This window comes from Canis aureus, chromosome 9 (assembly GCF_053574225.1).
Source record: "Canis aureus isolate CA01 chromosome 9, VMU_Caureus_v.1.0, whole genome shotgun sequence".
Taxonomy (NCBI): Eukaryota; Metazoa; Chordata; class Mammalia; order Carnivora; family Canidae; genus Canis; species Canis aureus.
Genome location: NC_135619.1, coordinates 74584039 through 74610224, shown reverse-complemented (window position 1 = coordinate 74610224; position 26186 = coordinate 74584039). Strand labels below are relative to the sequence as shown.

The 26186-nt window shown below is 39.1% G+C and overlaps 1 protein-coding gene and 1 pseudogene across 14 annotated transcripts in view; one reads left to right on the top strand and one right to left on the bottom strand.

Moving 5' to 3' along the window:
- MARK3 (microtubule affinity regulating kinase 3) overlaps positions 1-26186 on the bottom strand; it is a 121738-nt gene that overhangs the window by 36641 nt on the left and 58911 nt on the right. For all 14 annotated transcript variants that reach the window (XM_077910713.1, XM_077910717.1, XM_077910709.1 and 11 more), the window contains 3 exons: positions 7227-7275; positions 4847-4912; positions 609-679 (listed from right to left, as the gene is read on the bottom strand). In XM_077910713.1, the coding sequence (XP_077766839.1) occupies positions 609-679; positions 4847-4912; positions 7227-7275 (186 nt within the window). The remainder of the gene's footprint in view (positions 1-608; positions 680-4846; positions 4913-7226; positions 7276-26186) is intronic.
- Positions 8516-8588, top strand: LOC144321486 (U4 spliceosomal RNA; annotated as a pseudogene).

Here is a 26186-nt window from a genome sequence, read left to right as displayed (position 1 = left end):
CCGGTATTTAAGTTAAATTTAAGACTGCATCTGGCTTATGTAAGACAAAGCTAATAATAAATTTTGGGATTGTAACACTCTTCTTGCTAAAAATCGGGAAACAGTTTTAATTGATACAATCTTAGGTGTTTTGAAACACTCTAGATTTTTCTTTCTCTCTTTTTTTTAAAGATTTTATTTATCCATGAGAGACAGAGAGAGAGGCAGAGACATAGGCGGAGGGAGAAGTAGGCTCTCTGCAGGAGTCCGATGTGGGACTCGATCCTGGACCCTGGGATCACATCCTGAGTCAAAGGCAGACGCTCAACCACTGAGCCACCCAGGCATCCCAAAACACTCTAGATTTTTGAGGCCAAATTGTCAAAAACCAAGGTTAAGAGTGAGGTGAAAATCTTGATAAAGCTAGAAACTGAATCCACGGTCACCTCTAGCACAGTTCCTTAGACATGAAATATACTTAATAAATTTTTGTTGAACTGAATGGCTAACCCTTGCTCCATCCAATGGGCCTTATAACCCATTTATATAGGCAAACACTGTATGCTTCAGGAATAAATAAGCAAGATAACTTTATTAAGTTAATAAACTAAAGGTGCATTAATTCATACCTGTCTAAATTTAGCTCTTGCTTCTTTTTCCTTCATTCTTCCATGTGCGACCAAATAGTCAAACACTTCACCTATAATTGAGAGAAATAAAAGTCAGCAGAAGTGCTACTTCCATGCATTACTTTTCCCATAAATTGATGATGTTTCACTTTTAGGAATGCTCTGATTTTTATTTTTAAATACAGGCACGAAGATAAACAGAAACATGGATTTCGAACTAAGCTAGCCTTAAGTTTAACTATAGGCAAAAGTTCTTTGATAAAATCTTTAAGCGAGAAAAGCCTTAAAATTAAAATTTCCTATGTTTATACCATCTTATTTTAGGGGTTATGTTTTTAATGTGCCTTCATAAAAACTGAAAGTTAAAAGGGGAAAGTGGTTTGTGTTAAAAGAGGATTACACTTTCATTGTAGGATTAGGAAACAAGCAGGTCCTGAATAAGTTAATTCATTCAACAAGTATTTATTGTGTGCCTACTAACGGCTAGGCATTGTTCTAGGCACTGGGGAAATATAACAGAAAACACAGTGAAGTCCCTTTCCTCACGGAAAGTTTACTTTCTGGTAGGGAGAGACAGGGAATCAACAAACAAGCAAATAGTATGTCAGCTGACAAGGACTGTGGAACAGAGGCAGAGGAAGAAATAGGAAGTGTGTCTGCATGTGCAAGTGCTTTGCTGACTACTGTGAGGGAGTGGACAATGTCATTATCTGGGAGAAAGAGTCTAGGCAGAGGAAATAGCTGAGAACAAGAAGGCTATCTGGCTGAAGAAGTGTGAACAGGGAGAAGGGAATTAATGGATGGGCACAGGAGATGGGCAGGAGGGGTGAGGTCATGAAGAGTCCCACAGGTTTTGCTCTGAGCGAGGAGAAGCAAAGGAGGCTGTGAAGTGACTGACCTCTTGAAAAGGTCACTTTGGCTGCTAGAGGGGGAGGAGGTCAGGGTTGGGGAAGGGACAGAAAGATAAGTGGGAATAGTGCAGTAGTCAGGGCAAGAATGAGGGACGCTGGGCCTCCAATGGGAAGTGGCAATGGTGGTGAGAAGTGGGCGGTTTGGGACTCGATGGGAAGGTCAAGCCAACAGCACATGCTGGCGGAACACCCATCAGACAGTTTACACAGTATTAATTACTCAGGGAAGAGGTGACCCTTCAGGAAATACATTAATATTATCAAGTGGGAATAAAGAAACAATACTTCTGAAATCAACAGAAAAGAGTACTAATTGACCAAATTAGACATAAAATGTGTTTGGAAAGAATCATATCTACTTCATAAAAATAAAGACTATTTCCATCAGCTTAGTGATAACATTCAACTAGAAGATTCTGACGTTTAAAAAATGCTTAGTTTCAGAATATAACAAGTACTTTTGAGGAAAAAGCTACTCTGAATTAATATCTCTAATTTTTAAGCTTCTACCCTAAGTGAAACATATTTAAGTAATGTACAGGCATAAATATTCTCAAGTTATCACTTGATTGCATAATGATCTTTAAAAATGCATTACATATTTTTTTTCTTTTTAAAATCTTTTTTCTCTTCCATTTTTTTTTATAAACCCTTGTGTCGAGGGCTGACTTTCAATATGCATTACATATTGTTAATTTACACTACACAATTCGTTTAACTATGATGAATTACGAAATGTCAGCTCAGTAAAATGTCAGCATTTTCTAAGCGAATGACCTTTCTATTTGTAGAATAGTATACAATGCCAAAACAAGTGGTTAAAAAATTAATACTGCAAGAGATGTGTGCATATCATATGAAAAACAGTTTGGACTTAAAAAACATAATGAATTAAACCCACTAGTTGTTGCAGAGTAACATGGAGAAAAGTCCAAGTCTGTCAATATAATTTTAAAATATTTTTATAAATTTAAAAGCAATATAAACCTCTTAAGAGATTTTGGAACCATAAAGTCACACTCACAATAAAGCTATAAATCAGGAATTCAACCCAGATCGCTTTATTTTCCTTATTAAAAACGTATTAGCACTTAGATTAAGTAGCTCAACTGAAAACCTCAAAAGGCTATTTATCAGGAAAAAGACAGCAAATAGTGGCTCTCCCACCCAAGTCAGGGTCCATGTGGTTGAGAGGACACCGGACAGGTCATCAGATCAGAAAGCCCTTTGACCTAGTTCAGGTCCTGACACTAAACTAGCAATGGAACTTTTGGCACAGAATAACCTTCCAAGGCTTCAGTTTCATCTGTAAAAATTAGGCAGTTTGCCTTGGATGGTTTCTAAGATTCCTTCCAAATGGCAAATGTAACCACAAAAAAACAGATGTCCTGGAGATTGATAGTGCTTTGTTGAGCTGATTAAAATAGCCCAAGCCAAAAAAGCACCACCACCACTGATGAGTTCTGTTACAATGCTGAGCAATGCACTGAACCCTCAAAAGAGGGCTGTGTTAGCACATCCAATAAGAAGCTCAGAGAAATGGTTACTCATCAGGCCACGTTGTCAACGAGAGGCAATGGCTGGATTGATCCCATTTCTGTGTTTTAGAAAGCCCACCCTCTTTCTACTAAAAGTGGATGCTTCTCAGATGTTAGTCTTGCTCCTATGTAAGAGCAATCTCTATGACCCTGACACCTAAAATAGGTGGAAAAGGAAAGCCATGACCAACCGACCAATCAGAAGAGGCTAACTACTATCAGAAGGCTAGGGCTCCAGCCTAGCCTGGCAGCATGACCACAATGACTTCCCAGTCTCCGTTTCCTCAAGGGTAAAAGCTAAATTAATGTAGCTACCAAAGTTTCATTAAATTGACTACCTACTCCTCTCTAAGCCTGGTATTTTTCGTTTTGGTAGAATCATAGAATTTTACAGTAGCACTGCAGAAGCTACACAAATGAAAAGGTTATAAACATGCCTGTAACACAAGGAGAAAGTGTTAAAACTCCATATAGATTTTTGACACTGCAATTGTTTCAGCTCTTCCCACTCCTTCTCAATTGTGAAAAATCCCAACTAAATTCTCTAATTACATATTTAAACTCTATTATCACACAACTAATAATGACTTAGGAGTATGAAAAGATGGTGTCAGAGGGCTTGCTTATTGTAACTCATTCCTGCCCACAGTAGGTTTAAAATCTTTTATTTTGGCTAATTCATTACAATGAGGCTGTGATTGAATTTTCTGTCTGATCCAAGTCCTAACAATAAAACTCTACTATAATCAAAACAATCAAAGCTATCCTTTATGTCCCGAGTAGCTTGTGATTTCGTAAGTGCACTACAATTCTTATTTGTTGAGTATCTGCTAAGTGCCAGGCTCTATCTAGAGGTGTAGAGGTAGGGAACATGCAGAGACCAATTAGAACGTTTCTGCTCTCTACAGACAAGGAGCTTACATGTGATCCCAACCTCAACCCCAAAATGAGTATCTCTGTAAAACAGAAGTTATATACATACATTTCAGAAAAATGATTACATGTATACAACCCTATAGACCAAAAAAATGATGAGTCCTTAATCTTTAAGGAAAAATCTAAACTTATGTACTGCAACTACCATTTCTGGCCTTAGGAAAGATGAACACCAATGACATTAAAATGTGATAAAGAAAACCATCCAATAGGCAGTACACGTTGATTTCAAACAGGCTAATGCACTAATATATTTAAAAATCCAAGTTCTTAAAATGTTGTGCGTTTATATATACATGATGGTATATGATTCAGCCTTAAAGAGGAAGAAAAACTGACACATGCTGTAACACAATGAACCTTGAGGACATTATGCTGAGTGATTCCACTCGTATGAGGTACCCACAGTAGTCAGCTTGACAAAGACAGGAAGTAGAATGGTGGGTGGCAGGGGCTGGGGAGGAGGAGAGCCAAGTTAGTGTTTAACGGGGACAGAGTTTCAGTCTGGGAAAATGAAAAAGTGCTGGGGATGGATGGTGGTCATGGCTATACAACAACATGGATGTACTTAATGCCACAGAACTGTAAACTTAAAATGGTCAAAACGCTAAATTTTATGTTATGTACATCTGACCATAATAAAAGAAATCCAAGTTTTGGATATTATTAATAATGCTAATATTGAAGTACTTAATAGTAACCCCCTAGAAGAGCCAAGACAGCTTTTCTGATTCTAATACTACTGTATTATGATTCTAGATGTTAAATGAACCCTTAACAATTATCCATGCAGGCAGCATGGTTGTGTTTCCTAAAAGGGAAGAAAGAAAGAGGAACCATGTAAGTTTCTTACCTCCACTTGCATACTCCATGATTAGGTAGAGTGTTTTGTCAGTTTCAATGACTTCAAACAACTTCACTGGGGGAGGGGAAAGGATTTGGGAGAAAAAGAAACAATGTCTGTATACATATACACTGTACATATAAACTCTAAGTACTAAAAGTTAACCGATTCTCTGTTGAAGATTTTCATAACTGACCCTCTTAACAGAATTTTTTGGGGGAATTTTATCATATATTACTACAACACATGTTATAAAAGCATGAATTCTGCAGGGACTGCTCAGATCTATTTTACTTCACCAAGTGTATGGCTTTAAGGAAATATAGAACAATTTCACTTGAGACTTCTATTGCTTGGGAAGCTTGATTCACTTGTTCTGAGAGAACAAGGTTCTTTTGTTACTATTCTGAAGCAAGAGATGGAAAAGTAGTAGAAGGGATTATGCTATAATTAATTGAAAAGAACTTTTTAAAGATTTGCAATGGGTCAGTGTGACTTTGCTATGTAGCAAGTTAAAAATACTTTTAATTCACAAAACCATATCAAATCAATCAGAAATATACACGTTTTAAAATGAAACTGAAGTACATTTCTAAAGCTACTGAATCACTATTTTCCATATCTACTTTATTTTGGTAATACATACTTTAAAGTTAAATTTACCAAAAAAGGGGGATGGGGTGCAGGCCATTTTCTGACACTTTAATATAGAGTATCAGACTAATAAAGTGCCTAACATAGTATATATGTTTGCTGAACTGATGAGTAAAGTTATCATATAATTTCTAAAATGATATGTTCAGGTTGTCAGGAAATAATTTATTTTTTTATTTTTTTAATTAATTAATTAATTTATTTATTTTTGGGGGGGGTCAGGAAATAATTTAAAGAAATTTAAGACATATATGCTGGTAAACCATCAACATACAAATAAAACCTAACATTCCAGTGTAAATATGGGCTCTTCTGGAAAAACTATCTGAATCTAATACAAATTTAAATTTTTATAAATTCGTATCTATTATCAAACATATATCATTTAGGAGTAAGTAGAGAGAACTGTAATCAGCACACAACTTAAATAACTAAAGAAAATAAGTATGTTTAAGTTAGCTAGTTCTAAGCTGCAGTGATTGGTTATTTGGTGAAAAGCTGGAATATGAAGCCGAGAATTAGCTAGCCAATCGTAAAGGGCTGACAGGAAAAGTGAAGAACGGTTTTCTTCTCAATATATTCCTTGTTATTTTTCTCCAAACATATCCTTTTCATTGATTCTAAAATTATGTATTTTTTCACATTTTGACTAGTACATAGACTTTTTTCCTTAGCAGTAATGTAAAACTAGTAATGCCTTTTAAATGATGTGGCTTAGATTTGATGAAATAGGGTATAATCTTTCCCCTCCTGTGACTACATTTTATCATTTATTCTTATGCCTTAAGAATTGATAGGATATCTGTAACATCAAACTTTTTCCCTCCTACTTCATAGAACTGATTTTGATATTAAACTGGTTAATGAAAAAAAAAAATAAACTGGTTAATGTGGCTGTCTTAACAGCTATTTCACTCTAGAAGTAATATTTTTAGCTTGTAGGAACTATCACTGTGTAAAAAAAGTTATTCAAAAAGTTCTATGTTATATGTGTAATCAAATGTTTTCATTGAGATGTATATACAGAATACTAAGTAATTTGCATACTTTCACCTTATTCCTATAATTATGATGAGAACAGGATCATGACCCTTCCTCATCTGTACTTTACTTATTTATTTTTAGGTAGGCCCAACGTCCAACATGGGGCCTGAACTCCTGACTCCAAGATCAACAGTTGCACGCTCTACTGACTGAGCCAGCCAGGTGCCCTTACACCCTTCCTTTAAACCCACCTCATCAAACCTAGCACTGAGGTATGCACACAGAGGGCACATGAAACAAATTTATACTGTAAAAAATAATTCCTAAAAAAATTCCATTAGATAGCAGGTATCCTGTATCTTTTAAAATACGATTCAATATACAAGTAATTTCTTAACACTGCCATAGCAAAACCTTTGAATCTTAACTGATTATAATTCCCTTTTCCATATATGAATTAAATAAAATTATGTTTTAATATGCATTAAAAATTGGAAAGTTATGATCTGATTAGAGTTTCTACTGCATTAAAGCTTTAAATTCAGGAGTTTAATACCTAAGCTTTTAACTTGTCTTTACCAATTTCAAAAAGTTAATAAAAATGATCAACAATTTGTATAAATACATATTTTATGAAAAGTATACCTGGGCTGGGAAGAGGAAAGATATTTCTTATCACTCCTGGAATATATGTTTAGACCCCAAATGGAATGCATCGAGACCCAAAAGTATTTAAGAAAGCAGAAAATACCTATGTTTGGATGATTTAAAATCTTCATTATTCTTACTTCTCTGAAGAGCTAAAAAACAAACACATAATCCCCCAACACAGGTTATTAAACATTCTATTCCACTGTTGCAATACAAATTTAAATCACCAGTCCACATCTAACATTACCATGAAAGTCTAGGGTAGCTATAAATGCTTCAGTTTTACCTCCAGGAAAAGCATAAGTCACAGAGGAGGATGATACCACAATCTCAATTATATTTTGCTATCATGACCATATAAGATCAGATTTAGGCAGGAATAGCTTGTGATTAAACTCGGCCTGATTTAATATCTACCAGGGGTAGATATTGCCCATCCAAACACGTACAGTCCTAATGAACTACCTCATGAGAGTATTAGGACTGATAATTCCAAGAAATTCTACGAGAAGATTTTGAACAAAACCACTCTGGGAAATTCTTACTGGAGAAGACAGGTAACTTAACATGGAAGTCGTGGCAGACTGTTAAATTAATGGTCCTAATGAGTCCTGCCTTGCATCTTCACATTTTTGTATGGGCTTTGTGACTTGCTCTAGCCAATGGGACATTATCAAACTGGAAAGCAAGAGGAGGATGGATTAAATGCTTGCGTATTGACGTTTGCTATCTTAGAATGATGTCGCCATGATATGAAGAGGCCAGTCTAGCCTCTTTCATATTCAAGTATGAAAGACTATATGTAGGGAAAGACCCCATTGTTTCATCTAAGTACACACAGTCTCATCAGTTTGTCAGCTGAATGCTGCCACACAAGTGAACCCAGGGGATGCCATAAGAAAAACCATCCAGTAGAGTTGCCCAGTCATCACAGAGAATAAGAAATATTAAACTGCTGTTGCATAAACATATGCTATGAATTCAGAAGCAGCACATTTTTATGGCTTAGACTACTAACAGAAGATCTCAGAAAATAACAATTTTAGAGGCCATATTATCCAATCCTCTTGCAAATAAGTGCAAACCAGGAAAGGAGAGGGAAAGATCTCCCAAGGTCCTGCTCTCTTTTGGTGGGGAGATGGGCCAGAACTAGGTCTCCCAACACCCAGTATCTATAACCTATAGGAGGCACAGGCTGGGAAGAACTTGGGAAGAGGAGAAGGAACAGCTATGTGGAAAGGAATCTGGGGAGAAATCACAGGGTCTTACTGCATTTGTCCTGTCCACATCTAATCTAGAATTTAATAAGCACCTAACAACTAACAGCATGGAGATGGATATGGACGTATCGACCTCTAATTGGGCTCAGAGCTTAAAAACACGGAGTGAAGCTTTGTGCAGTGGCAGTATCGTAGGCAATGAGGTTTATCCGAGGCGCGATTATTGCTAATTGAAAAAACATGGAGTGAGAGGAGTAAAATTCTTTTCCTGAATCATCTCTAAAGCCTGGAGCACTATCTCCAACACAAGTATCTCCTGTTGCTGTTGTGGTCATTCTCACGTTTTATGTCCCGAGATGAGAAGACAGCTACTCCGACCACCATTCTGGCTCGGGTTCTTTTTTAGTTTCCTTCTGTCAAACCAACACAGAAGCTTTGTGTTCCAATCCATTACAGTTGAATTTGTAGCTTATAATCTGAATCTCCCAGCTATTTCCACAATTGCTAAAGCTCCAAGTTGGATACAACCAACAAGTTAGGACCCTGCTTTATTTTTATTTTATTATTATTATTTTTTAAAGGTTTTATTTATTTTTTTAATGGGGGGGGGGTGCAGAGACACAGGCAGAGGGAGAAGCAGGCTCCATGTAGGGAGCCCGACGTGGGACTTGATCCCAGGTCTCCAGGATCACGCCCTGGGCTGAAGGTGGCGCTAAACCGCTGAGCCACCCCGGCTGCCTAGGACCCTGCATTTAATATAAAATTCAGATCTCAGCCATGGTGGCCTCTACTTCCCCCTACAACTTGAGCTCCAGCCACCTTGATTCCTCTCAGATATCAGAATATTTGAAGCTTTTTCTTTCTTTAGAGTCTTTTTTCCTTTCTGTCCTTGAAGTCTCAGGCAGATTCTCTGAAAACCTTATTTTAGAAGATCTCCTTTGTTTTAGCTCATAGTGATCTGTCTGCTTTTCTAGAATGTCTTTCAAGTATAATGATACATTTTTGTGTACCTGTTTATTGTTGCCTTGTCATCCACTCGGGGGTGGGGAGGCACACCGGTCTCCTTTCACTACTATATACTTGAAACCAAGCCACACAACAAGAATTCATTTGTTTGATAAATGCCTGCATTAAAGTACTAACTACCAAGAAGCCTGGTTTTGTTTTTGTTTTTGTTTTTTTAAGATTTTATTTATTTATTCATGAGAGACAGAAAGAGAGAGAGGCAGAGACACAAGCAGAGGGAGAAGCAGGCTCCATGCAGGGAGCCCGACGCAGGACTCGATCCCAAGTCTCCAGGATCACGCCTTGGGCTGAAGGCAGTGCCAAACCGCTGAGCCACCCGGGCTGCCCAAGAAGCCTGGTTTGAGCTAGCTTCCTTAGCATTCTAATGACTAGACTGCTTTTAAAATCTGAGTAGCAGAATGCTTGGTGCAGAACTGTTATCGTTCTGCTGGAAGGAGACTAGGTCAAATGAAGGCAATCATTTTTAAATCCCTACTAGCAGCAGAGCATCGAAATAAAGTACTCAGAGCCACAAAAGTAGGTAAAGATGCAGTATTATAGGAATTTGAGGGAGGCAGAGCTGACTTCAGTCTGGTGTAGCAGGCAGCATGGAGGTAACCAGACTCATGCAGGATCTCAGAAAGCTGTATACAGTAGAAAATGAACTATGTGTGATTTGTATATGTGAGCAAGATAGTATGGCCAACTAAGACTATTTAAGGATGACCAAGCGATCCGTCTGGCTGAACAGTACATTTCTGAAAGTGGATTTCAGGTCAACTGCATCAGAATCATAAGGGTGTTTGTGCAAACTCCAGGTCCCTGTGCCCTACCCTACCTCTTGCTAGATCTGAAATGGGATGGAAAATCTTACTTCCAGCAAGCACCCCAGGTATGGCAGTTTTTAAAATATATCCACAAATTATTTGACAGTCCTTCCTGCAAAAGGTAAAACTTAATGTCACTCTGAGTGTGGGGTGCACTTAGTGACCCGCTTCTAACATTAGAGTAAGGCAGAGGAAATGGTGGGTGACTTTTTTTTTTTTTTAAGATTTTATTTATTTATTCATTAGAGAGAGAGGCAGAGACACAGGCAGAGGGAGAAGCAGGCTCCACGCAGGGAGCCTGATGTGGGACTCGATCCCGGGACTCCAGGATCACGCCCCGGGCTAAAGGCAGGCCCTAAACTGCTGAGCCACCCAGGGATCCCCAGTGGGGGACTTTCAAAGATTGACTAGGTCATGAAAGGCACTGCAGTTCCCTCCATGCTTTCACAGATCACTCGCTTTTGTGTCGTGAGGACATTAAACATCTCAATGGACAGACCCCAAGATGGCAAGGTACTGAGGCCTCATGCACACAACTGGTGAAGAACTGTACCTCCTCGACAGGGCCAAGTGAGAAGGCTCTTCTGGAAGCAGACCCACCAGCCCCAATCAAATATTCAGATGCCTGCAGCTGTGGTTCTTGCCCAAAATGACTTGAAAGCACCTATGCCAAAACTACCTAGTTAAGTCACCCCCAAACACATGGCTCACAGGAACTCTGAGATAGCAGATGGCTTTGTTTCAGTTGCTCAGTTTTGGAGTAATCTGTTAGAGAGCAGTTGATAACTAATATACTACAGACAACCCATGAGTTATGGCAGAGGTCACACCAAGGCACGTGTTGTGAAAAGACAGAGGAAAGTGAAATGGAACCAGACAGAAGGATAGGTAGTACAAGCCTAATTCCAGAGCAGAAAGAAAAGCCACAGATTCCCTAGTAGGATAGTACCAAAGAACTACATGTGTACTTCTATCAGAACTGTGTTTCAGGCAGAAATGAGTTAATAAATCTATAGCAGATTAATCAAGGAGGTGATGAGGAAGCAAGAAAGCAGTGGCTATGAGGTGTCCACTGCATCTGAAGCACAGAGCTAGATTCTTCCATCTATGATCTCATTTAATGTTCACAACTCTGGTGATTGTGACCACCTCCAATGCAGAGGAAGGAGGACCGAGCAAGTTGATAAACATGTCCAAAGACTCCTAGCTAGGAGGTACTGGAGCCAGGACTGTGAGTTTTCTGACTCCAAGGTTCACATTCATCTCATGATGCTATGCAGCTGCCTTAGAAATATACAAGCAAAATCACTGATAGATGCTGGTACAGAAAATCCCCAGGGCAAAAGATGGGCACTGGCACAGTTTTTATTTATTTATTTATTTATTTATTTATTTATTTATTTATTTATTTATTTATCTATCTATCTATCTATCTATTTATATTTATTTATTTATTTATTTTTAAGATTTTATTTATTCATAGAGACACAGCTAGAGAGACAGGCAGAGGGAGAAGCAGGCACTATGCAGGGAGCCCGACGTGGGACTCGATCCCGGGTCTCCAAGATCACGCCCTGGGCTACAGGCAGCGCTAAACCGCTGCGCCACTGGAGCTGCCCATTGGCAGAGTTTTTAAAAGTTGACAGTTTGCATATAAGTGATAACAATGCCAGAGATTTCAGAGAGGTGCCAACCCCAGTCCCAAAACAAAACCCCCACAATAAAACACCAGAGATTTCATATATTCAAATCAACCATGAACCTGATAATTGAAGATAGTTAAATTTGGATAAAAGTAAGTTATTCAAAAGAAAGCATTAACTTTTAGAGAAGTCCCTATTAGGACTATACAATATGTTTTTTAAAGGTTTGTTATTATCAAAGGACACTTAACGAGAAATCCACCTACTTTATCTTAATTCAACTTCTCTACATTCATGTTATGCAGATGCTAGTTGTAAAAAACAAAATGAAGTAACACAGAAATATATGAAGTGAAATAATTCTCTCCTCAATGACCATTCTGCAACCTCCTAATGTTTTCATGTCCTCTAGGAACTGGTACCCAGGAACTGAACAAACACGCTAGGAGGCATAACTTCGGGATCCCATTGATCAGAATAGTAAGGACCCAAACGTATAGTACCACAGAGTAAGGATATGTCCCAACAACCAGGACTTGGGTTGCCCAGGAATTATCTTTGGAAAAAGACAATTTACCAAGCAATGAAAAAGTAAAGTGAGCACATAAAAAAGAGCATTGGCGGGGGGGGGTGGGGGGGGTGTCACATAAAACTGTGATCTGAATCACGATGGTGACAATATTCAGACTCCCCTCTCCAGATATACAGGTACAAGACAGAAGGAAGGGTGGCTCAGTGGTTGAGTGTCTGCCTTTGGCTCAGGTCATAATCCCAGGGTCCTGGGATGGAGTCCTGTATTAGGCTCCCCACAGGCAGACTGCTTCTCCTCACTCTACCTATGTCTCTGCCGCTCTGTGTCTCTCATGAATAAATAAAATCATAAAAAGCGGTGGGGGGGGACGGGGACGGATGCCTGGGGTGGCTCAGCGGTTAGGCGTCTGCCTTTGGCTCAGAGTATGATCCTGGAGTCCCGGAATCTAGTCCCACATAGGGCTCCCTGCCAGAAGCCTGCTTCTCCCTCTGCCTATGTCTCAGCCTTCTCTCTGTGTCTCAAATAAATAAATAAATAAATAAATAAATAAATAAATAAATAAATAAATTTGTAGCAGCAGAGTGACAGACTTGAATGACAACTTATGTGTTAGAGATAATGAAGCAAACATAATGATCACCCTCTTCTTGAACAGAAAATAGCCATGCTGTAAATCTAAGATTTCTGGGTAATTATTAGTAATCTTGGATAAAGAGAAGGAGACACAGGAAATATTCAGGGGGTATGGAGGGGGAGGCTGAGTCGGTGCTGACACTGCTGGGCAGGTCTGGGTGCCACTCTGAGACAGAGAAGACACAACTGGCTGCACCAAGGCACAGCAGGGCAGACTGAACTGCTTTTGGACATGCAGTATGAGGGCCCCTGAGGCTAGTCAAAAAGTGCATGGTATCTGGGCTCAGAGCTCAGGAAAAAAATCTGGGCTAGAGATACATTCTGTACAATTACCAGCATAGAGATGGCATCCTTGGGGGATCCCTGGGTGGAGCAGCGGTTTGGCGCCTGCCTTTGGCCCAGGGCGCGATCCTGGAGACCTGGGATCGAATCCCACATCGGGCTCCCGGTGCATGGAGCCTGCTTCTCCCTCTGTGTCTCTGCCTCTCTCTCTCTCTCTCTCTCTCTCTCTGTGACTATCATAAATAAATAAAAATTAAAAAAAAAAAAAAGAGATGGCATCCTTGGAAGGAAATAACACTGCCTAATTGTGCAAGATGAAAAGACAGGAATGCCAAAAAGCAAATATTTCAGAGAAGAAAGAACTGGGGTTCACAATAGAGACTAATAAAGGAGGCAGCCAGAGAGACAGGATGAAATCCAGACCCTGGAGTCTGATGCCTGTGACAGCATCTACACGTGGGGCCCCAAGTCTATTCATCAACAGCACCCCAGATCCTGGAGCATCTCGAGGGGACTTCAAGGAGGAAGAACAGAAGGATGATGGACTTGCTTTTCCTCTACACTGTGCAGAAACCCCTGTTCCTTTGTCTCACACCACACTGCTCACTGCAGCTCTGCTGAACAAAAGAACAAATCAAAGAGTCTCTCAAATAAAACTGAGGGAGAGAGGCTGGCAAAAGCCCACAGAGTTAACGGAGAAGGAATTGTGAAGAAAACACACTGGTGTAAAAAAGGAAAAATAAATGTCTTTCCTTTTCTATACACAGAATATCTCTGGAAGGATAAACAGAAACTGATGCCACTAATTGTCCCAGGGGCAGGACCGGGGTGGCTGTAAATCAAGGGCTGAATGAACCTTTCGTTCAATACTTTTTCTGTCTTTTGAACTTTAAAAGTCATGTCACTGTATTATCTACCTCCCTTCCCTCAATTAATCTGATTTTTAAGAAGGGTTGAGAATGAACAAAGGAAAGGGTTTTTATTGGCTAAAAGGGGATTCTTCAAAAAAGATAAGGTAGCTGGAAATGCTGTATTTTAATCACTCTTAACAAGGAGAGCATTTCCTATCCCTTCTCAATATGTGGGTGGAGGCTGCCAGTGAAAGGCAACCAAGTCTACCAGGGAGTTTCTCTGAAGTCAAGTAAACATGAGAGCCAATGCTGTAAGATAAAATTTAAAGCAGGTAAAGAGATCCGAGTAACGCTTAGAACCACCCAACATTAAGTATCTTAAAATAAAAATTAAAAAATAAAAGTATCTTAAAATAAAGAAAAAAAAAAAAAGAACAAAATAGGAAAGTTAACAAATGACAGGAAAATAAGATAATTATTAACAGCATTATCAAAGACCATTTGTAACACTAGCCAAAAGCAGTGACCTCTCCCACGCAGGAAGAGGTCTATAGATGAGGTGATATGACAGGTATGGGTATATTACAATATATTTAACTAGGGGATCCCTGGGTGGCTCAGTGGTTTAGTGCCTGCCTTTGGCCCAGGGTGCGATCCTGGAGTCCCAGGATTGAGTCCCATGTCAGGCTCCCGGCATGGAGCCTGCTTCTCCCTCCTCTTGTGTCTCTGCCTCTCTCTCTCTCTCTCTCTCTCTCTCTCTCATAAATAAATAAATAAATCCTTAAAAAAAAAAAAGCAATATATTTAACTAGAATTTTACTGATGTCACACAGGTTACTGACAAAGTTTTGTTATTCTAACATTACAGTGACATCCTTGTACAGTAGTCCCCTGCCCCCATACCTTCTCTGCAGTTTCAGTTCCCTGTGGTCAATCTTGATCCAGAAGCAGGTGATCTTCCTGATGGATGGTCAGTAGTAGCCTAAAGCTACGTCACAGAGCCTACTCGCTCACCTCACTTCACCTCACCATGAAGGCATTTTATCATTTCACATCATCACAAAAGAAGGATAAGTACAGTACAATAAGATGTTTTCAGAGACTGCATTCACATAACTTTACTACAGTATATTGTTCTAATTATTCTATTTTGGGGGGCTATATATATAGCCAAAAGGGGCAGAGGGTAAGGGAGAGAAAAATCTCAAGCAGAATCTACACCCAGTGTGGAGCCCCAAGCGGGACTCAATCCCACAACCCTGAGATCATGACCTGAACTGAAACCAAGAGTCAGATGCTTAACCGACTGAGCCACCCAGGTGCCCCTATAATTATTCTATTTTATTATTAATTATTTATTTACAAGATTTATTTATCCATGAGAGACACAGGGAGAGAGGGGGGGAGAGAGAGAGAGAGAGAGAGAGGCAGAGACACAGGTAGAGAGAGGAGCAGGCTCCACACAGGGAGCCCAACATGGAACTCGATCCCGGGACTCCAGGATCAGATCCTGGGCTGAAGGTGGCGCTTAACCGCTGAGCCACGAGGACTGCTCTATTAGTTATTTTTTAAAGATAGATCTATTTAGGGATGCCTGGGTGGCTCAGCGGTTTAGTGCCTGCCTTCGGCCCAGGGCGTGATCCTGGGGTCCTGGGGACAGAGTTCCACATTGGGCTTCCTGCATGGATCCTGCTTCTCCCTCTGCCTATGTCTCTGCCTCTCTCTCTGTCTCATGAATGGATAAATAAAATCTTAAAAAAAAAAAAAAAAAAAAAAAGACCCCTATTTGAGAGAGAGAAAGCGATTGTATGCTTGAGTGGAGGAAGGGGCAGAGGGAGAGAATGTCCAGCAGACTCCTGCTGAGAGGGGAGCCTGACTTGGGGCTTATTCTCATGAGCTGAATCCGAGTCAGATGCTTAACTGACTGAGCCATACAGGAGCCCCATATTTTATTATTAGTTATTACTGTTACTCTCTTACTGTGCCTAATTTATAAATTAAACTTTATCATAGGTGTGTATATACAGGGAAAATGTAGTATATATAAGAGTCAGTACTATCCATAGTTTCAGGTATCTATAGAGAGTCTTGGAACATAACCCCCTTGGGTAAGTAGGTGGGGAACTACTGTATATACACCCTTGTACTCATGTCCGTACACAGATGTACTGACAAGGTAGATTCTTAGAAACTGAATGAGGGCCAAAGTGTATACATGCCTTTTTGTTTTTCCTTTTTAAGATTTTTATTTTTTTAAGTAATTTCTACACCCACTGTGGGGGTCGAACTCACAACCCCAACTTAAAGAGTTGCATGCTCTAATTGACGGAAACAGCCAGGTGCCCCCAAAGGGCAAACATGCCTTTAAAACTGTTAGTGCTATATTATTTAAAACATACTGAAAAAAAAAGAAAAAAAAAAAAAAAAACCTTCCTGCACTATTGGCAACAACATGAGATTTCCTGTTTCTCTACACTCTCACCAACACTATTCATTATTAGTCTTTTGCAGATCTGATTGGTGAAAAAAATGGTATCTTTAGGATGTTGAACATTTTTACTTGAATATTGGCCATCGACCCTATTACTTAGGTATATCTTTTGATTATTTTCTATTAGGTTATATATTCCTGTTCACTGATTTGCATGACCTTTTACAATAGAAAAGGAAGTAAAGACCTGTGTCTGCCAAGGCAGGAGATGCTGGTTACTTATCCAAACTCACCCCTGCCCTCTTCTGTTTGTCCCTTTTCTTTGTGAAGTTCCCATAGGTAATCCTTTCAACTTTTTATTTTTTTTAAGATTTTATTTATCCATGAGAGACAGAGAGAGAGCGGCAGAGACACAGGCAGAGGGAGAAGCAGGCTCTTCACAGGGAGCCTGATATGGGACTTGATCCCCGGGACCCCGGGATCACGCCCTGAGCCAAGGCAGATGTTCAACTGCTGAGCTACCCAGGCGTCCCAATCCTTTTAACTTTTAAAGTTATTTCATTTATTGTTGACCGTATTTCTAAAAGTTGTTTTTTTTTAAAGATTTTATTTATTTATTCATGAGAGAGAGAGAGACAGAGGGAGAGGCAGGCTCCATGCAGGGAGCCCAACGGGGACTCCATCCCGAGACTCCAGTATCGCACCCTGGGCCAAAGGCAGGCGCTAAACCGCTGAGCCACCCAGGGATCCCCCCTCTAAAGTTTTTTTTAAAGTTTTTTTATTTACACAATCTCTACATGCAAAGTGGGGCTTAAACTCACCAGCTCAAGATCAAAAGCATTATGCTATAACAACTAAGCCAGGCATCTCCACCTACTTATTTCTAAAATGTCAAAATATAATGCTTCCTTGATTTTCCATTTTAGATGTTTTCTTGTAGCTACCTACTCTGGCAAGTACCTTCAACTCTGGTATTTGCTGCCTTACTTCTAAATAGCATGTCTGAGCTGCTGGTCATTGATTTGTTTAACCCCTTCTCCCACTCCATTATCTACTGATTTCTTAATATAGACAGTGAAGACTTGGCTCTCCCACCTCAGGTCCTTCCTTCATTCATCCTAATCAGTTCTCGTTACATTTGGCTAAATTATTCAGTTTATACTGTATAAATATTATTTTATTTAAATTCAATTAATTAACATATAATGCATTATTAGCTTCAGAAGTAGAGTTCAGTGATTGATCAGCTGTATATAAACACACTGTCCATCATATCCTATGCCCCCCTTAATACCCATTACCCAGTTACTCCCCCACTCAATTCCCTTCTAGCACCTTCAGTTCTGTTTCCTAGTTATTAGAGTCTCTTATGGTTTGTTTCCCTCTCTGGTTTCATCTTATTTTATTTTTCCCTCCTTCTCCCTATGATCTTCTGTGTTGTTTAAATTCCACGCGTGAAATCATAAAATTGTCTTTCTCTGACTTATTTCACTTAGCATAATACCCTCTAGTTCCATCCATGCCTTTGCAAATGGCAAGATTTTTTTTTTAAGATTTTATTTATTCATATGAGACAGACAGAGATAGAGATAGACAGAGAGAGACAGAGACATAGGCAGAGGAGAAGCAGGCTCCATGCTGGGAGCCCAACGTGGGACTAGATCCTGGGACTCCAGGATCACGCCCTGAGCTGAAGGCATATGCTTAACCACTGAGCCACCCCGTTGTCCCGCAAATGCCAAGATTTCGTTTTTTTGATGGCTGAGTATTTCATTGTGTATATATATCACATCTTCTTTATCCATTTATCATTTATCTGTCCAGAGACATCTGGCTCTTTCCATAGTTTGGCTATTATGGACATTGCTGCTATAAACATTGGGGTGCAGGTGCCCCTTCGGATCATTATGTTTGTATCCTCTGGGTAAATACTTAATTGTACAATTTTTGGGTCATAGGGTAGCCCTATTTTTAACTTATTGAGGAAATTCCATACTGTTTTCCAGAGTGGCTGCACCAATGTATTTGCATTCCCATGTATAAATATTATTTACAGCCACACTAGGAATGCATTTCTATCCTTATTTATTGATTTTTGGTTTCCTTGGAGCTAATGCTGCCTCAGTAATTCTGTTCATTTAAGTTTTCTACATATTCCTCACTTTACTAATTCATCCTTAAACTCTGACAGAACTATAAATCTCCTTTCAAGTCCTTTCAAAGAGTTAAGTAATTTTTTTCCTTCTAGATATTCATACTTTGGAGGCTTTTGTCCTGTTCTCAAGGCCTACTCTATTGGACTTCTTATTCTGAACCCCATGTTTTTCTCTTTCTTGGTATTCTCTCTTGTGGTAGTGAAGTATATTCCACCAATTTCTCCTAAAGAAGGGTAAGGACATGGTTAACTGTGAGACTCTGCATGCCCCAGAGTATTTGATTCTATTTTCACATGTGATTGACAGCTTATTGGGTAAAGAATTCTAGATTAGATTCTTTTCTCTCAGAAAAATCTGCGCCCCCCAGCTTTAATGACATGTACATTTAAAGTGTACATAATGTGGGCAGCCCCGGTGGCGCAGCGGTTTAGTGCCGCCTGCAGCCCAGGGCGTGATCCTGGAGACCCTGGATCGAGTCCCACGTCAGGCTCTCTGCATGGAGCCTGCTTCTCCCTCTGCCTGTCTCTGTGTGTGTGTGTGTGTGTGTGTGTGTGTCTCTATGACTAAATAAAATCTTTAAAAAAAATAAAGTGTACATAATGTAATGATTTGAAACACATATATTTTGTGAATCTTTACCACAATGATGTTGGTTAACAAATCTTTCCCTTACATAATTATCATTTTGTTGTTATGGTGGTGGTAAGATTTAAGATCTACTCTCTCTCTCTCTTTTTTTTTTTTTTTTAACATTTATTTATTTATTTATGAGAGACACACAGAGAGAGGCAGAGACACAGGCAGAGGGAGAAGCAGGCTCCATGCAGGGAGCCTAATGTGGGACTCAATCCTGGGACTCCAGCCTCCAGTCCTGGGCTGAAGGCAGGGGCTAAACTGCTGAGCCACCCAGGGATCCCCTAAGATCTACTCTCACAGCAACTTTTGAGTATACAATACAGTATTAACCATAGTCATTGTGCTGTACCTGAGATCCCTAGCACCTATCTATCTTGTAATTGGAAATTTGTACCCTATGGATCCACATCTCCCCATTTCCTTCACCTCCCACCTCTGGCAACCACTGTCTATTCTGCTTCTAGGAGTTTGGAATTTTAAGATTTACATACAAGTGAGATCAAACATATTTGTCTTTTTCCCTCTGATTCATTTAATTTAGTAATGCCCTTGAAATTTACCCATGTCTCTCTCACGAGTAAATAAAATCTTTATTTATTTTTTAAGATTTTATTTATTTATTCATGAGAGATACAGAGAGAGAGACAGAGAAAGAAGCAAGCTCCCTGCCTGAGCCAAAGGCAGACGCTGAACCACTGAGCAACCCAGGTGTCCCTAAATAAAATTCTTAAAGAAAAATGTATGGAATATTATGGAATACTATATATTCCTGCATGTACATAAGTAATCTCACATCTTCTTTATCCATGTCTATGGACACTTAGGTGTTCACAATGTCTTGTGAATAATCCTGCAGTGAACAATGGAGGTCAGATATCTCTTTCAGATGGTGATTTCACTTCCTATGGATATATACCCAGAAGTGAAACTGCTAGATCACATGGCAGCTCTACTGTTAATTGAGGACCCTCCATACTGTTTTCCATAAGCGGCTGTAAAAATTTACATTTCTACCATTCACACAAGGGTCTGTCATTTTTCATCCTCGCCAGCATTGATCACTTTTTTATAACAGTCATTCTAATAGGTATAAGGTGATAAGTATCTCACTGTGGTTTTTATTTGCATTTTCTTGATGATGAGTGATGTTGAACACTTTTTAATGGAAGTATTGGCTATTTGTAGGTCTTCTTTGGGAGAATGTCTATTTAGGTATTTGCCCATCTTAAATAGATTATTTTTGTTTTGCTATTTTTTTAAAGATTATTTATTTGTTTGTTTGTTTGTTTGTTTATTTATGATAGAGAGAGAGAGAGAGAGAGGCAGAGACACAGGAGGAAGGAGAAGCAGGCTCCATGCCAGGAGCCCGACGTGGGACTCAATCTCGGGACTCCAGGATCGCGCCCTGGGCCAAAGGCAGGCGCCAAACCGCTGCGCCACCCAGGGATCCCCTGTTTTGCTATTGAATTGTAGGAGCTCCTTATCTATTTTGGATATTAATCTTTTATTAGATAAATGGTTTGCAAGTATTGTTTCCCATTTTGTGGGTTGTCTTTTCATTTTGTTGACTGTTTCTTTTGCTGTGCATTAAGTTTTCTGAGCTTCCATTTGTTGATTTTTGCTTTTGTTTCCTATGCTTTTGGTGTCATACTCAAAAAATCACTGCCAAGGCCAACATCAAAGAGATTTTCCCCTACATTTTCTTCTAGGAGCTTTAGGTCTTCCATTTAAGATCTTAATCTGCTTTGAGTTAATTTTCCTCTTCCTTCTCCTTAATCTTGATATATTTAAATTTTAATGTACCAGAGATTGAGTATCTGTGGTACATTAGTGTTCAGTCCAGATATATTGTGGATTTTTGTCATGTTTGTACTGGGTACCAAACCTCTCAATCTGGAAATTCAGGTTCCACAGGTCTGGGAAACTACTTTTTGTTATTCCTTGAGAATTGCCCTTCCTAACCTCAGTTCTTTTTACCACTCTGCTTTATTACAAACTACACCTCCTAGATAGATACATTTCAATTTTATATTGTATCCTCCTTAATTCTCAAGTCTTTGAATTTGTATGTTATTTTCTGAGAGATTTCCTGGACTTTATTTTCCAACCCTTTTACTGACTTTCTTCCCAATACCATAAATTACCCTCTTCTCTTTTTTTTTTAAAGGTTTTTTTTTAATTAATTAATTAATTAAATTTATGATAGAGAGAGAGACAGAGACAGAGACACAGGCAGAGGGAGAAGCAGGCTCCATGCACTGGGAGCCCGATGTGGGACTCGATCCCGGGTCTCCAGGATTGCACCCTGGGCCAAAGGCAGGCACCAAACCGCTGTGCCACCCAGGGATCCCCAAATTACCCTCTTCTCAATGGATCATGTTCTTCCTTCAGAATATAATGATGTTGTGCTACTGTCTTCTTTTTTAAAACTTTGGAAACAAAACTGTAATTTTCCTTTTCCTTTTTTTTTTTTTTTTTTTAAGTACTCTAGTTTCCTCTTCCAGTTTTTCTTTTTTTAATTCCTGTTTTAGTCTCTGGTTATTCTCAAATATTTGGAGATTCCTGGCTATTCTTCCATATTTCCAGATTTCAGAGAGTTACCAAAACTCTTTGTTATGTATGTGAGACCACAAGATGACTGGGCAGAGATAGGGGAGCTTCAGTGGAAGACACCCAACTGTTTGTATCTGTATTTTAAGTCAGTTATTCCAGGGAAGAAATCTCTTATTTCCTTTTCAGGGAACATATAAGAGGCTAACAAATTTCTGGGAGGTGAGCGAAGAAAGGAGGTGGAATGTCTCACCACTCAGTGGACCCCTGTTTGAGGTATGGGGTCCCCAAGTCTAGATGCACTTTGATTGAACCTCTTCAGAAAACAAACTGCCCCGTTTCTACTGGGGCAGAGAAGGGGCAGCTGCCTAGCTGGGAGGTGGCATGGGGCTCTGTACACATTTTCAGCCAATCCTTGTTTCAAGTTCTACTTGTAACTCCACCTACAAAAGGAGCTAGGAGAACTTATTTCTAGGCTTTCTGAATCCTGTGGCATGACTCAGCATAATTCTTTCTGTGACCAGCCTACCTACCTCCGCCCTTTTATCTCCTGCTCTTAGGGGCTTGGTTTCAGCTCACTCTCGTTTGCTACATCTATTAAACTTTACATACACACACCCACATTCCATCTGGCAAAACTAGGTTGAAGTCTTTGTCCTCTAGTCTTCTATCCTGACACGTCCCTTTTATTTTAGTTATTTATTTAATTTCCGAGGGGGGGGGTGGGGAGGGAGGTAGGGAGGGGCAAAGGGGGAGAATCTCAAGCAGGCTCTATACCCATCTGGAGCCCAACACAGGTTCGATCTCACAACCCTGAGATCATGACCTAAAAATCAAAACCAAGAGTAAGACGCTCAACCAACTGAGCAACCCAGGTGTCCCTGACATTTCCTTAATTCCTTTACCACTATTTAGTGAGTGGGGAGAGAGAGCAAAGATAAATGTGCTACTGTTTAATTCTAAGTCCTATAGCTAATACTTTTAATTCCTGTTTTTTGAATAGATGTGAGACTGAACTATATAGTTTTCTTCCCCGCTTCCAACACATTTTGATACCAATGTTTCTGAATTTGAGAAAAGAATTCGGAATTTCCGTTCTTTCTCAAGTTCTGAAACAGGTAAACAGAGGTGGTACTACCTATTCATTGAAGGTTTGAAAGAAGTCAAACAAGAAATTCTGGGTATGGCAATTTGAGGTGGGCATCTGGCCTTTTACCACTTTCTCAGTTTCTTCTATGGTTACTGTGGTGCATATAGATTCTTCCCTAGAGTTCATTTTGGTAACTTATGTTTTCCTAAAACCCTACCGATTTTTTAGGTTGGTTCTACTTTAATTGCACAAAAGGTTCCCTTGTAATACTTTTAATTCTTCTCTATCTGGTCTTTTCCACGCCCCTCATCCCATACTTTGTATTTTCTCTCCCTTTCCCCTGGGAAAGTGTTTTATCTTTTTTATTGCCTGGTTCTCGTCCTCCCTCAAAAATAACAAAAACTAAAGCTTTAGATTTATTTTTTCTACTGCTTTTCAAATTCATTAATTCCTGCCTTTACTAGTTCTTTACATTATTATTACTTCCTAAGATTTAATTTCTTCTCTTAGTTTAATATTTAATGTATTCACTGTCATTCTTTCTTGTTTAAAACTGTGTTTGAGGGATCCCTGGGTGGCGCAGCGGTTTGGCGCCTGCCTTTGGCCCAGGGCGCAATCCTGGAGACCCGGGATCGAATCCCACGTCGGGCTCCTGGTGCATGGAGCCTGCTTCTCCCTCTGCCTATGTCTCTGCCTCTCTCTCTCTCTGTGTGGGACTATCATAAATAAATAAAAATTATAAAAAAAAAAAACAAACTGTGTTTGAGGCTACAAATTTCTTGAGCACCAAAAGTAGTACCTTACAGGTTCTGATACATAATTTGTTAGTGTTAATGTCTAGATATATTGCAATTTTGGTTTGCATTTTAATATTTGCCTATGAATTCTGTGTGTTTTAAGTTCTACGTGTTTGTATTTCTTGTTTCTACTTTTATTGGTTTCTATTTTTACTGCTCTTCATTTAGGAAATGTAGTCTAAGGGGACGCCTAACTGGCTCAATTGGTGGAGCAAACGACTCGATCTCCAGGCCATGAGTTCAAGCCTCATGTTGGGTACTTAACTACTTAAAATAAACATTTTTTTAAAAAGAAAAAAAAAGGAAGAAAATGTAGCGTGGAGTGATTTGTTAGACTTACTAACCATATTAGCAGAATCACTGCTTAGCGTTGTGTATGTATCGTTCAAACCTGAAAAAAATCATTTATCTTGTAATCATCACAAATTTGAATAGTTACTATATTAAATCCTGGCTATAATACATCCTTAGAAAGAGGTATGTTTAAAAAATTGCACAAAGTTGTAACATAGGCTTATTAGTATGTTAAGTTCTGTATCTTTTCCCCCATATTTAATGCATCGTGTGGCCTAGAGAGGTCAAGTCTCCTTTGTCCCTCATATTTGTTAATTTAGTTCAGATTTTTAAAAAAGATTTTATTTTTTTATTTATGAGAGACACAGAAAGAGAGGCAGAAAGACAGAGTTCTCCCTCTAGAAGCAGGCTCCTCGGGATTCAATCCCTGAACTGGGATTACACCCTGAGCCAAAGGCAGAGGCTCAACCGCTGAGCCACCTAGGCATCCCAATTTAGTTCAGATTTTTACCTGCCATGTATTTTGGGTTTCTATTTATTATGTGTCATTCTACTATTAAAAATAAAATGTATGGGTGCCTGGGTGGCTCAGTCAGTTGAGCAGTTGACTGGATTTTGGTTCAGGTCATGATCTCAGGGTCAGATCATGAGATTAGAGATTATAAAAACTTTAAGACAACAAAGATCAGTATCTTTATGGCCCCATGTGTGTCAGAATTTCTTAAAACTGAACAAAAGACTCGAAGCAGCACTTCAAAGAAGAAACAAAAACCAACAAAAATATGAAAAGATGTAATATTTCCTCAGTAATCAGGGAAATATAAATAAAAAATAACAAGGAAACATTATTTTTATATCCACCAGATTGACAAGAATTAAAAAAAATCATACAAATTTAAATTTTGATGAGAATGTGACATTACTTGAACTTTCTCCTATATGCTACTGGAGGGAATAGAAACTACACTATTGCTTTGGAAACAATTTGGCTGGCTCCAAGAAATGGACCCTGTGAATCAGTAATTCTATTACTGGATATAGATCATATTTTTTAAAGAACTCATTCATTCATTCATTCATTCATTCATTCATTTTAGACACAGAGAGAGAGAGAGAGGCAGAGACACAGGCAGAGGGAGAAGCAGGCTCCATGCCGGGAGCCCCACGAGGGACTCAATCCCGGGACTCCAGGATCGCGCCCTGGGTCAAAGGCAGGTGCCAAACCACTGAGCCACCCAGGGATCCCCTGGATATATATCATTAAGAAACTCTTGTACAAGTGCACAAGGACACACAGAGGACAATTCACAACAAGAATGCAATACAAATAGCTATAAGCAATCTGAAGGTCTCTGATATGGAGAATGCATATATAAATCAAGGTATATTCATGTAATAGATACTACATAATCATGAAAATGAAGGGTGCCTGGGTGGCTCAGGTGGTTCAGTATAGACGCCCTGGCTCGGCGGGAAGCCTGCTTTTTTCCCCTCTCTTCCCTGCTCATGGTCTCTATTGCTATCTCTCTCTCTCAAATAAATAAAATCTTTAAAAAAAAAAATGAAAATGAGCATAGTAGAGAAAGTGAATCAGAGCTAAGTATGTCAACATGGAACACAATCTGGGCAAAAGAAAGCAAATGGGAGAAGGATATATATAATGTGGTTACATTTATATAGTATTTAAAACCTTTGCAATAATTTTTAGAAAAGATAAAATTAAAAATATTAAACCTTTACACTCTTTTGATCAGGGAATCCATATATGGTAAAATCATAAAGACAATAAAAAAAAAAAACCCACAAAATTCTCCTTGGTGGTTACCTGGTAAGTGGGAAAGGACGAAAGGGAATCAAGTTAGAGAGGGCCACATTATGAGTGATTTATAGGTATTGCTAATGATTCATTTCTTGAAGTCAATGTGTGTTCATTTCCTAGAATATTTACACTGTAAACTTTAAAACTGAATTTTAAATAATTGCTTAGATTTAGCTGATTAATAAAATTAAGCAGTTTTGAAAAATTTAAAATAAGATCAGCAGCAATGTGGACTTTTACAATTAAATATTTCCAAGACAAAGAGATTCTCCTAGTTCCAAAAACCCTAGGTTC